The following is a 13,067-nucleotide window of genomic DNA, read 5'->3' on the forward strand; positions in this document are numbered from 1 at the left end:
CTGCTCGTCTCATTCATCTCTCCTCTCGCTCTTCCTCTGCTGCTCCTCTCTGTCAGGCTCTTCACTGGCTGCCAATTAACCAGAGGATCCAGTTCAAACTCCTAACCCTAACCTACAAAGCTCTCCACAATCTCTCTCCCCGGTACATCTCCTCACTAGTTTCCAGATTCCAACCCCACCGCAATCTCAGATCTGCACATAACCCTTTCTTTGTCCTCCTCTAGAATAACCTCTTCGCAATCATGTTTACAAGATTTCTCACGTGCTTCACCCCTCCTCTGGAATCCTCTGTCACAACACATCAGTCACTCGCTAACCTTTAAGATCTTTAAAGAGAACCAGAGATGAAGCACCCTCATGTATTTTACCTTATAAATCAGTGGGAACATGACAGTAAACACCTAATCTGCTCTTTGTTACATTGTTCTCTGTTTAATTTGCCTGTTATCACCTCTAAGATAAGAATCCCGACTGAGCAGTCGCTGGCTTTGCTACAGAAAGATTATAGCTGAGACTGTGTTCTTTTGTGTCTTTTCAAGTCCAAGCCTGCCCCCTGCTGGCTTTGCTCAGGAATCATTATAGCTGAGTCATTATAGCAAAGCCAGACTCAATGCTCAGTCCGGGATTCTTATCTCAGCTAGATAACAGACACTTTTAGCAGTGAGGATGAAACAGAGGGCAGGGTAGGTGTTTTCTCTAATGTTCCCACTGATTTCTATGGTAAAATACATGAGGGTGCTTCGTCTCTGGTTCACTTTAAGGCCTTGTTCACGTTATAGGCGTTTTTGTAAAAACTGAAGCACGAGCGATTTTTAAAATCGCCCTGAAAGCGCTTGTGCAATGATTCTTTATGAGAGAGTTCATATCAGAGTGGTTCGTTTGCGATCCGCTTTGCTTGGGCCGTTTTTGAGGCGATTTGCCTCAAGGGAAGGTATAGGAAAAGAGCAAAACGCTCAGAAAATCGCTTTGGCAAGCGATTGCGTGAGCGTTTTTTTGTTTTTTATAAATACATTGTATTTGTTTCCAGGTTTTTTTCCGGATCAAAAGACGGAAGCGCTCTGCAAAAGCGCTTACAAAAAACCCACAAAGACGAGCGAACACACAGAAATATCACCAGAAAATGCTTTAAAAAACACTGGAAAAGTCCTCCACGGACGGACACGTGAGCCGAACGCAATGTGAACAAGGCCTAAACGCTCACTCAAAACTCACTTTTCCCAGACAAGCATACGCTCTAACTTAGGCCAGTTCACTCTTGACTTTTGCCCAATTGTGCTGCTTACTAAATATAAGTTAAATGAATCGTCAGGCATTTAGAAGGTATTTGCCATTTACTTAACTGGGGCTTGCTCCGGCCCCTCGCATGTCCCACGGCGACCGCTCCTTTCGCTGCCGGCCCTGGGTCCCTGCACGGTACAGAGACCGACCTTGAGGTCGTCCTTACTGCGCCTGCATGAAGCAGCGCTGTCAATCATGGCCACGTTGTCCGCAGTGTACCGCGCAGGGGTGGTGTGCAATAGTTCAGCGCCTGCGCAGTATGCTGCTAATAACGTGGCCATGATTGACAGCGGTGCTTCATGCAGGAGCAGGAAGGACGACCTTGAGGTCGGTCTCTGTACAGTGCAGGGACCCCGGGCCGGCGGCAGAGAAAGGAGCGGTCGCCGTGGGACAGCCAGCTGCGAGGGGCCAGAGAAAGCCCCAGATAAGTAAATGAGATATAACTTCTAAATGCTGGATAATTCCTTTAAAACACACTGCCTCTATGTATGCATATTGTAGATTACCCCACAACTGTATCATCTCTGTGCCCCAAGTGTCCCAGTGTCCCCTCTGTCCCCATGCCTCCAGTTTCCTCATCTATGACCGGAGCACGTCAATTAGAGTACAGGAGATTTGGGCGCAGCCGGTGCCACCACAGGCCATAATAGGAATTCCGCCTATAGCGGAGCAAAGTGAGTAACTTCTGTCAGAAGATGGGAGTTGAAGTTACTTTTAAAACACTGTAACACTGGAAGCTGAATTACATTATTCCCCACCATCCATGTGGACCTGGAGGGGGAATAGTAATTAACACCGCCGGGACTTGTGCAGCAGCAGGATCAGCCATACCTGCTGTATCCTGCGCCCAAGTCTCCCGGCGGCGATTTCTCTTGTACGCTCTATGACACCCATGTTCTCCACTGTGTCACCTCTGTCCCCCTCTCTGCCACATCTGTCCCCACTCAGTCCCCCTCTGCCTCCACTCTGTCCCTCTATACCACCTTTACCCCCCCCCCCCCCCCTGCCCTGGTCCTCCGCTCACCTCCGCCCACCTAGTATAGTGAGGTGTACCTCATGTCACTTTACCAAGTTTAAAAAACATTTTTTCTTTAAAGTTATGTAAATCAATTTTGTCAAAAACTACAAGGTCTATAAAGAAAAAAAAAAAAAAAAGTCACTTGTTTCCACCAAATCAAACTGAGCTTTTCCGGGGCGTTTGTATTGTCAGGAACTACCTGTATTTAAAGGATACCAGAGGAGAAGCACATGAGAATCATCATGGTGATGTCATGCGCGGATCGCTGCCAGCTGTGGTCGTGCCCTGCAGGACGTGCGCAGGCGCAGTGATCTCTGACTCCGGTGACCTGGAAGCGGGTGCCAGGGGGCCTATAGAGGCAGCAGAGGGGCAGAATGAAGAATTGGGGCTCACCATACATGCCAGCTCCCCCGTTTCTCATATGTGCTTTGTCTCTGGTATCCTGTAAGACTTTAGCCTGCATATAGCACACACATGTTCTGTCCGTTACGGGTTTTCCCATTTCAATTTGAAGTCAACTAAGAATTTCTAAAATGTCCAGTAAGAATACACTTTTCTGTAACTATAGCAACAGTACTGTTTGGAGTATAATAATAATAATAATATGGTAGGACATTAGACTAGGACTATAGTAGGATTAGATTGTGAGCTCCTCTGAGGACAGTCAGTAACATGACTATGTACTCTGTAATGTGCTGCAGGAGATGTCAGTGCTATATAAATACAGAATAATAATATGGTAGGACATTAGACTATGACTATGGTAGGATTAGAGTGTGAGCTCCTCTGAGGACAGTCAGTAACATGACTATGTACTCTGTAATGTGCTGCAGGAGATGTCAGTGCTATATAAATACATAATAATAATATGGTAGGGCATTAGACTATGACTATGGTAGGATTAGAGTGTGAGCTCCTCTGAGGACAGTCAGTAACATGACTATGTACTCTGTAATGTGCTGCAGGAGATGTCAGTGCTATATAAATACATAATAATAATATGGTAGGGCATTAGACTATGACTATGGTAGGATTAGAGTGTGAGCTCCTCTGAGGACAGTCAGTAACATGACTATGTACTCTGTAATGCGCTGCAGGAGATGTCAGTGTTATATAAATACATAATAATAATAATATGGGAGGACATTAGACTATGACTATGGTAGGATTAGAGTGTGAGCTCCTCTGAGGGCAGTCAGTGACATGACTATGTACTATGCTGCAGGAGATGTTGGCACATTATAAATACCACATTATTATAATAGTGGATGGATAATACCAGGCTGCACAGCAGGGGGCGGTAGTGCACTCTGTTCATACTCAGAGCTGTTAGAGACATTCCATGCTGCCAATGTAAAGCTGGGTGGTCAGTGTACTCACATGTAACACTGGATTTTGAAGCATAATAAAGAGAACACAGCACCACAGAATGTACGAAGCTAGTATGCCTAGCGTCTGAGCTACAGCGATCTTCACATTTACCTTTTTGCGGATGAAGGCGATTTGGCGACGATGACGGCGTTTCTGTAGTCGGGAATCTGCACGACACAAACACAGAAGCATGTGGTGAGGCGATATCTCATACCTCAGAGATACATCACTTCCATAGCCAAAAGTTATTACATCCTACTAACGACAGCCAGGCTGCTGGGAAATGCAGCAAGAATAATCAGAACATGTGTAAGGATAAGGAAACGTACAAATTCCCCTCAGTCAATAGTGCAAATATAATGAACCACAGCCAGAGAGCCCCCCTGGATGCCTTGTGTTTATATCCTTTACACACTGTAACTTATCCACTCTATCCACTACTACAGTATAACTACGTCCTCTGTGACTTCATCTAAGCCAGGAGTCAGTAGATATACGTCTTGTAGCAGAAGCAGTGCTGTGCAGGATTGGGCATTGCTCCTGTGCACATTTCTGGCACTATCTGATACAGCAGCACTAATTGGTGAACGGGAATGTGTGTTCCCTGAGCTAATAAGATTGATTTTTACCATTAAAAATGCTTTTATTTCTCAGTTTATAGTGAAAAATACACTGTAGCATTATTTCAGAATCAAATATCTTCACCATAAATTGTGACAGGAACATAATCTAAGTTTTGTGATAAGCGGTAAGAATAGCCAAACAAAATTTGTGTTTTTTATCTAACATAGCATTTTTTATTTTTATACTGGAATTGGAAAAAATGGCATACAATGAAAGCCTAGTTTGTCTTGAAAAAAACAATATATATTTCATTTCGGTGTCATAAGTAGGGTTAAAGTTATTGCTGATTAACCTCCTTAGCGTTAATCCCGAGTCAGGCTAGGGACGGAAAGCCGCAGAACAGGGCGGTAATCCTGTGCTTGAGTGAGTTTCATCCAGGAGCTGCTGCAGACCACTCTGTAGTATGTTTTTCTTCTTGTTTTTAGGGTCTAAAAGCTTGTGAAAAAATGTTATGGCTTTTAGACCTTAAGGGCTCTTACACAGTGGGACGTTGCATTGCAGGGGACGTTAAGGTCGCATAACTTTCCCCTAAGGCAACGCATGGAGGTGCTAAAGGTGGACGCTACATAGAGCCGCATTATGCAGCTCTTGGTGCGCCATTTTCGTTTGATAGAACCGGCAATGATTCATATGAATCATTGCTAGCAGGCAGAGAACCGAGAATGATTCATATGATTCATTGATAGCAGGCAGAGAATGATTCATATGAATCATTGCTAGCAGGCAGAGAGCCGAGAAGGATTCATATGAATCATTGCTAGCAGGCAGAGAGCCGAGGATTCATACGAATCATTGCTAGCAGGCAGAGAGCCGAGAATGATTCATGCGAATCATTGCTAGCAGGCAGAGAGCCGAGAATGATTCAAATGAATCATTGCTAGCAGGCAGAGAATGATTCATATGATTCATTGCTAGCAGGCAGAGAATGATTCATATGAATCATTGCTAGCAGGCAGAGAGCCAAGAAGGATTCATATGAATCATTGCTAGCAGGCAGAGAGCCGAGAATGATTCATATGAATCATTGCTAGCAGGCAGAGAATGATTCATATGAATCATTGCTAGCAGGCAGAAACCGAGAATCATTCATATGAATCATTGCTAGCAGGAAGAGAACCGGCAATGATTCATATGAATCATTGCTAGCAGGCAGAAACCGAGAATCATTCATATGAATCATTGCTAGCAGGCAGAGAATGATTCATATGAATCATTGCTAGCAGGCAGAGAATGATTCATATGAATCATTGCTAGCAGGAAGAGAACGGGCATTGCAGTGCAGTGAATATTAAATAGCCATGTGGCTAGGCAAAATGGTGGACTCTCCCCTCCTCCTCTCCTGCACACAAAAAACAATAAGACAACATTACTGAGCATGTGCAAACAGTCTAAAGCGGCTAAAACCGCGTATAACACACAGCATGCTGCACTGTGTTTGAACGTACAGCGTTACAATGTAATGCAACGTGGGCACTGTGAACAGCCCATTGATTTTTCATTACTGCGAGTTGGGCTGCGCTGCAGGCTGCACTAACGTGCGTCTGTGACGTCTTACTGTGAAAGCAGCCTTAATCTAGAAATAATGATAACGCCAGGGAGGATAAATAGGAACATACATAAAATGTAAATACTGCTCTGGTCCATAAAGGGGGAAACAAGCTCTGGATGCGAAGTGGCTAAAATGCAAATTCCAGATTGTAAAAGAGCCAGACGGACGCATGCATGTAATGAAGGTGTCGGGCAATTTGGGCGCAGGATAATGACGATAACGGCTCACCTGCTCCTGCACAAGTCCCGGCAGTGCTAATGACTATTCCCCCTCCAGGCTGCCATTGGCACTGGGGTAAGATGATTTTCAGCTTCCAGCTATTGCTGGCGGATGAATTACGAGGGTTTTTATAGTAATTTGGGCCCCGTCTTTTCATGGCACCCAAATGACTGACAGAGCCGGTATAGCTGTAATTCCTATTGTGCCCAAATTTCCAGCAGCGTTTCCAGCCGGACACCTAAACAGGCCATACACACATTTTCCTGCTCGATTATCTGCAGATTCCATCAGGGATCAGATGTGCTGGGAATCAATGTGCAAAAATCAGCAATCATTTTATTCCATTTCTGATCGAGAGGAAGTTAAAGAGGAACTGTCGTGAAAATCTTACAATTTAAAAAACACATAAATAAGAAGTACATTTCTTCCAGAGTAAAATGAGCCATAAATTACTTTTCTCTTATGTGTCTGTCACTTACAGTAGGATGTAGAAATTGGACTAGTCCATCTTCTCATAGGGGGGTTCTAAGTGTTTTCTTTATTTTTAAAAGCACTTAGTGAATGGCAGTTGCTCCGTCCAACTGCCAAAATAGTGTGCAGCGAGCAGGGAGGCTGGCCAGCATCTTTGTATTAATCCTTTTCAGGGAATGTCTTTATAAAGAATAAAGGCCATGCTGAGAATCCCCCATGAAAAGATGGACTAGCCCAAAACCTGTCGGTAATGTCAGATTTCTACTACCTACTGTAAGTGACAGCAACATAGGAGAAAAGTAATTTATGGCTCATTTTACTCTGGAAGAAACATACTTCTTATTTTTATGTGTTTTAAATCTTAAGATTATCGCGACAGTTTCTCTTTAATATTTATAGGTTACATTTCTATCCCCAGGAGTCAGTACAGGCAGCTTGTGTAACGCGCTGTGACTATGACACTGTAGTCGGGATAATTAAAGGGCACCTGAAGCAAGAGGGATACGGAGGCTGCCATATTTATTGCCTTTTAAACAATACCAGTTACCCGGCAGTCCTTCTGATCCTCTGTCTTTAATACATTTAGCCATAGCCCCTGAACAAGCATGCAGATCAGAACTCTGAAGTGTGACTGGATTAGCTGCATGCTTGTTTCAGGTGTGTGATTCAGACACTACTGCAGCCAGAGAGACCAGCAGGAAAACCAGCAGTGTTGCCAACTCATCCCTTTAATTACTGACACATATGCAGCTAAGGCACTGATTATGTGCAAATAGCCCCAGAACCTGTATAACTTAGATGTGTCAGTAACTAAAGGGATGAGTTGGCAACACTGACAACCAGGCAACTGGTATTGTTTAAATTGGAGCTGAACTCTTGCACAGCACACAATGAACAGTTTTTATTTCAGGTGTACAGTAGTTGATGGGAAAGAAACAACAAACAAAACAAAAATGAACTTCTCTGTATTCTGTGTTTAAGCAGATTAACATGTTTATTTCTCATCAGTAACTGTGAATAGACTGTGGGGGGGGGGGGGGGGGGGGGTCTGACTAAGCAATTCTCCATATAGTAACCACTGAAGCTTAACCCTTTCAGTGCCTTCTGAAAACGTGAAACCTAATAAAATAAACGTTTATATTTAGTATTTCCACAAATGGTTATGCTGTGGCTTTTTTTTACGTTTTATTGAGCCACAATAACACAAACTGTACAATCACTTAATTCAGCACTTTGATATATTTTAATTGTACAAAGCATAGTATATAACATGAACACTTAGAGGTCACTACACAGAGCGATTGGCTAATCTTTTAAAGCAAAGGTGCGTTTAGTTCCAGTTTAGGGGAAATACATATGGCAGCCTCCATATCCCGGGGGGGGGGTCAGCGTCTTCTGAGGAGGCGCATGCACGGCACAAACACTGCCACACTGTCAGGAGGGCACTGTACCTGCGCAGTACACTCCGGGCGACGTGGGCGCATTCTCGGGCGGGGCGGGCGCACACAAAGGTAGGACCCCAGAAAAGACTGGAGCTGTGGCGAAGGACCAAAGTAAGGCTGGAAGAAGCCCCAGGTAAAAAAAGATGGATTTAATTTCCCACCTTGGAAGTCCTTTAAAGGGAGCCCGAGGTGAGAGGGCTATGGAGGCTGCCATATTTACTTCCTTTTATGCCATACCAGTTGCCTGGCTATCCTGCTGATCCTCTGCCTCTAATACTTTTATCCATAGCCCCTGAACAAGCATGCAGCAGATCAGGTGTTTCTGACTGGATTAGCCATATGCTTGTTCCAGGGTTTTAATGCCAGAAGAGCAATAGGGCTGCCAGGCAATAGGCATTGTTTATAGGATATAAATATGGCGGCCTCCATATCTCGCTGTAAAGAGCCAGCGGGATTGCAGTCAGTGGGACATACAGATCAGGACACTGGCTATGCAGGGCCGCAGTGTACACAGCAGCAGCTAATGAAATGCACGCTCATTGCTCAGCTGGGAACGTGATCTGCCTGTGTGGTGCCAGGGAAGAACGCCTTCCTATATCTGTGCTGTAATTCTGTAGCGTGGGGATCATGTGACACTGATTCTGGCAGGAAGAAGCAGAGACAGAACAGATTGGGAGGTCATGTGACCAGCCAGGTGATCATGTGACCAGCCAGGTGATCATGTGACCAGCCAGGTGATCATGTGACCAGCCACAAGGCCATGAACCCAGGGAAACACAGGCTCATTCATTTCCTCTGCACAGATTTCAAGTGGAAAATAGAGGAAATACACCCTGTATGTAATTAGAGTTGAGCCTGTCCAATTCCCCCTCATCTGTGACCAAGCACAAGTTGTAATTTGATCTCTTAGCTGCCTGCCATGGCAGAGAGCTAATTTGTAAACACAGGATGTTAAAGGGGTTCTCTGGGGGAGGTGTTTAAAAACAAAAACCAACACTTTCCTAGGGCTTCTACCAGCCCCCCCTGCAGCTGTCATGTCCCGCGCCATCCTCCTACAATCCTCGATCCCCGCTGCCAACACCAGTCAATTATTCATCTTACAAGACGAATAGTACGTGCTCCCTCGCGGGTCATCGGGAGCTACTGCACAGGCACAGTATGAAGTTTGCTTGTACTGTCCCTGCGCAGTAAGCTCCCGATGATGTGCGCAGGAGCGAGGAAACGCACGGCAGCGCAGCAGCAGTTGTATCAGATGACGATTCAGACTGGAACCAGCGGCGGGGAACAGCGAATCGTTGGAGGACGGTGGGGGACATAACAGCTGCAGGGGGCCCGGTAGAAACCCCTGGTAAGTGTGTTTTTATTTTCAACCCCCTCCCACAGAAACCCTTTAACCCTATGTCTGCTTCCATGAAAGCAGGAAGTAGACACACTGCAGATTTATTGCAGGATTTGTATCACCTGTGACAAAGAAATGTTTTTCTTTAAAGGATATTATGCTGTTGCTTATCGAGCAGAGAGTAAGTTCTGAGTTCAGGTCCGTTTTAAATAGAAACTACAGTCGTTCCATGTTTTTGAAAACCTACTGGACAAATAAAGTTCTTTTTTACTTCACTGCCCATAAAATGTTATTTTACAAATACACATTTGTGAAAATTCTGACTAAGTTCTGGAACCTCCTTCTTTCCGCCATAAAGGAAAATGACCGAGAATATTTTAAAATGTAAAATACATACAGGAAGTCCCCAACTTACGAACGACCCAAAAATGTAAAATTGGATTCTGTGGAAACAGGTCAATTTTTTTTTTTGCCCCCAAAACACCTTGAAATTTTAAAAATTGTTTTTCTCAAATACTACAAAGAAAAAAAAAGTTTTTTTAAACAGGAAAATAATTAATTTTTTAGTATTTATATAGCGCCGACATATTATGCAGCGCTGTACAGAGTATATATTTAGTCTTGTCACTATTAACTAACTGTTCCTCAAGGGAGCTCACAATCTAATCCCTACCATAGTCATATGCCTATTGCCTATGTATTGTGTAGTGTATGTATCGTGTAGTGCATGTATTGTAGGCTAGGTCCAATTTAGAGGGAAGTCAATTAACTCATCTGTATGTTTTTGGGGTGTGGGAGGAAACCGGAGTGCCTGGGGGAAACCCACACAGACATGGAGAGAACATACAAACTCCTTGCAGATGTTGACCTGGCTGGGAACCGAACCGGGGACCCAGCGCTGCAAGGTGAGAGCGCTAACCACTACGTCACCGTGCTGCCCAAAATAAGATTTTGCTGCTGTACACTAAACTCTATTCAGTAGCGAGTTCCAAGATCTGCATAAATATTTTAAAGCAAACCCGCTATCCAGCGCTGGGACCCTCCGAGCTCCCGGCCATAAACGAGCGCATCAGCACCAGGGAGGAGCAACGGATGAATTCCGAATAGGTTGTATTCGGAATTCATCCAGGAAATGAGGCGCGTCCCAATTCACGGTCACGTGACTACCTCACTTCCTTCTTCAACCCGAAAGGAGTAAGAGCGGTAGTCACGTGACCGTGAATTGGTGGGACAGATTACAGCAGAAGGGCTCCTGGGTAAGTTTAACCCTCCCAAGCCCCCCCCTCAGGTGTGCTAATTACCTGGATGAATACAGCACTGCGGAGCCACTGGGGATCGCCTTGTTTCCGCTGCTGCACAGACACGAAGCATCCCGCGCAGTGCGGCTGCACTTGATCACTGATGGGGACGGGGTTGTAAACGTCCAGAGGGTCCCATCGCTGGATTGGTGGTGCGGAGGGCAGCGTGGGAAGCCTGTGGTGGTTCCAGGGCCTTCCCCCAACCGAGGCAAGTATATGACTGTTTTTTTTAAAAAAAGTTACAAGTTTGCTTTAAAAGGACTTTAACTTACCTGGGGATTCTACCGGCCCCCTGCAGCTGCCCTGAGCCCGTGTTACCATTCCGCGATGTCCCTATCCCCCCCCCCCCCAGCACCCCTCTTTCCTCTGGATCCGCGGGCCTCCTGATTGCGCTGCTGGGGCTGGGCGGACCCTGAGCATCAGGGAAGTGTGCAGGTGGGGACGTGCATGCGCAGTGGCCATCAACTCGCTGCGTCGCCCGGCCGAAAGAGGGTCACTGCACAGGTAAGTTAAACTGTTGGATCATCAGGGGGCTCTGTGTGGCTGATATTGTGGTGAAGTCTGTCCCACAGGAGACTGTGAGGACCATGGTGCTGACAGTTTCCTGTCTGTGAACCTCATTGCATTGTGGGAAATAGCTGTTTACAGCTGTTCTCAACTGCCAAAAAAGCAAGCAGCATCTCCTTCCAGTGACATCACCTGCCAGCAGTAAACATGTCACCACTTGTGATAAATGTCAGAATGTAAATCAGGGAGAGGAAAGACTTTACAATGGGCAAATACTGACTAATCATTTATACAGAATTATTGTAAAAATGAAGCATTTTTTTATTACATAACTTTCACTGGAGTTCCTCTTTAAGTGTACCGCAGCAAAATTTAATTTTTATCCAGTTTAAAAAACATGTTTTCTTTGAATTTTTTACGGAGGGTCTGAAGCCTTCTAAAAATCAACTTTTTTATTAATACATTTATCTTCAGTAATATCAGCAGTGCTAAAACACTGCATTCCCGCGGCAGAACGATATTATTAAACCCCCCAAATCCCTGGGGCAAAATGTGGGGAGCGCTTCATGGTAGAGGCAGAAGTAGAGATTTAGGCTGTAGCTCTGCCTCTACTGGCGTCAATCTGCGCTGATCGCTTCCTCTCCCCGCCCCTCTCAGTCTTCTTTCACTGAGAGAGGCAGTGATCAGCGGGGACTGACGCTAATGGAGGCAAAACTACAGTGCTAAGCTCTGCCTCCCTGGGCAGAAAAAACTCTGAAAGTCATGGAATTTTGCCCTGGTATTTGGGGGGTTTAAAGGGACTCCGAGCAGTGAATAAAAACAAAATCTGAACTTACTTGGGGCTCCCTCCAGCCCACCGTAGGTCAGGAGGTCCCTCTGCGTCCTTCTGGCTCTTCTCCCAGGCCCTGCTCAGAAATGACTCCCAGCGACACCGGGACCGAGTGTCGGGCTCTCTCTTCCTGAAAGATGACATTAGTTGTCATCACGGGGGCCGGTGTGACAGTACTGCGTAAGCGCGGTTTAATCGCGCATGCGCAGTACTGTCACGCCGGCCGCAGTGATGATGCGAGGCGGCCGGCGTGATGACGACTAACGTCATATTTCAGGAAGAGAGAGCCCGCCACTCGGTCCCGGCGTCGCCGGGAGCCATTTCTGACCAGGTCCTGGGGAAGGAGCCAGTAGGACGCCGAGGGACCTCCCAATCTACGGTGGGCTGTAGAAAGCCCCAGGTAAGTTCAGATTTTGTTTTTATTCACTGATCTGAGTGCCCTTTAATGACAGCGTTCTGCCGCGGGAATGCAGCGTTTTAGCACTGCTGATATTGCTGAAGATAAATGTCTAATAAAAAGGATTTTTATAAGGCTTCAGACTCTCTTTAAGAACTAAAAAAGCTTTTTGGAAAAAAAAAAAAAATGGGGGCTTGTTCCTACTTGTTTCTGGTTTGCTTGAATGTGTTTTCACAATTCATGGGGAAAAAAAAAATCGTTGATGGCGACAACATTCGTAATTTTGCACAAAAAAAAAAAACGTTGAAATTTACCAATGGACTTTGCGAATTCAATTTCAAAATCTTAATTATGCATAATCATAACTGAAATTATGCGCAAGCGAAATTAGCACATTACATCATCAATAGGACACAAGGGGGCACAAAGGGGGACAGAAGGAGGCACAAAGGGGGACAGAAGGAGGCACAAAGGGGGACAGAAGGAGGCACAAAGGGGGACAGAAGGAGGCACAAAGGGGGACAGAAGGAGGCACAAAGGGGGACAGAAGGAGGCACAAAGGGGGACAGAAGGAGGCACAAAGGGGGACAGAAGGAGGCACAAAGGGGGACAGAAGGAGGCACAAAGGGGGACAGAAGGAGGCACAAAGGGGGACAGTGCAACAGAAGTGGTACAGAAGGACACGGAAAGGCAGAGGAACACAGGGGAGACAGAGAGACACTAAA

At 45.5% G+C, this 13,067-nt stretch overlaps 1 protein-coding gene across 5 annotated transcripts in view; it reads right to left on the reverse strand.

Annotated features, from left to right (window-relative positions):
* Nucleotides 1-13,067, reverse strand: part of PRPSAP2 (phosphoribosyl pyrophosphate synthetase associated protein 2) — a 157,051-nt gene that overhangs the window by 18,307 nt on the left and 125,677 nt on the right. For all 5 annotated transcript variants that reach the window (XM_068243519.1, XM_068243518.1, XM_068243521.1 and 2 more), the window contains one exon: nt 3,779-3,834. In XM_068243519.1, the coding sequence (XP_068099620.1) occupies nt 3,779-3,834 (56 nt within the window). The remainder of the gene's footprint in view (nt 1-3,778; nt 3,835-13,067) is intronic.

The sequence above is a fragment of the Hyperolius riggenbachi genome, chromosome 7, assembly GCF_040937935.1.
Source record: "Hyperolius riggenbachi isolate aHypRig1 chromosome 7, aHypRig1.pri, whole genome shotgun sequence".
Classification (NCBI taxonomy): Eukaryota; Metazoa; Chordata; class Amphibia; order Anura; family Hyperoliidae; genus Hyperolius; species Hyperolius riggenbachi.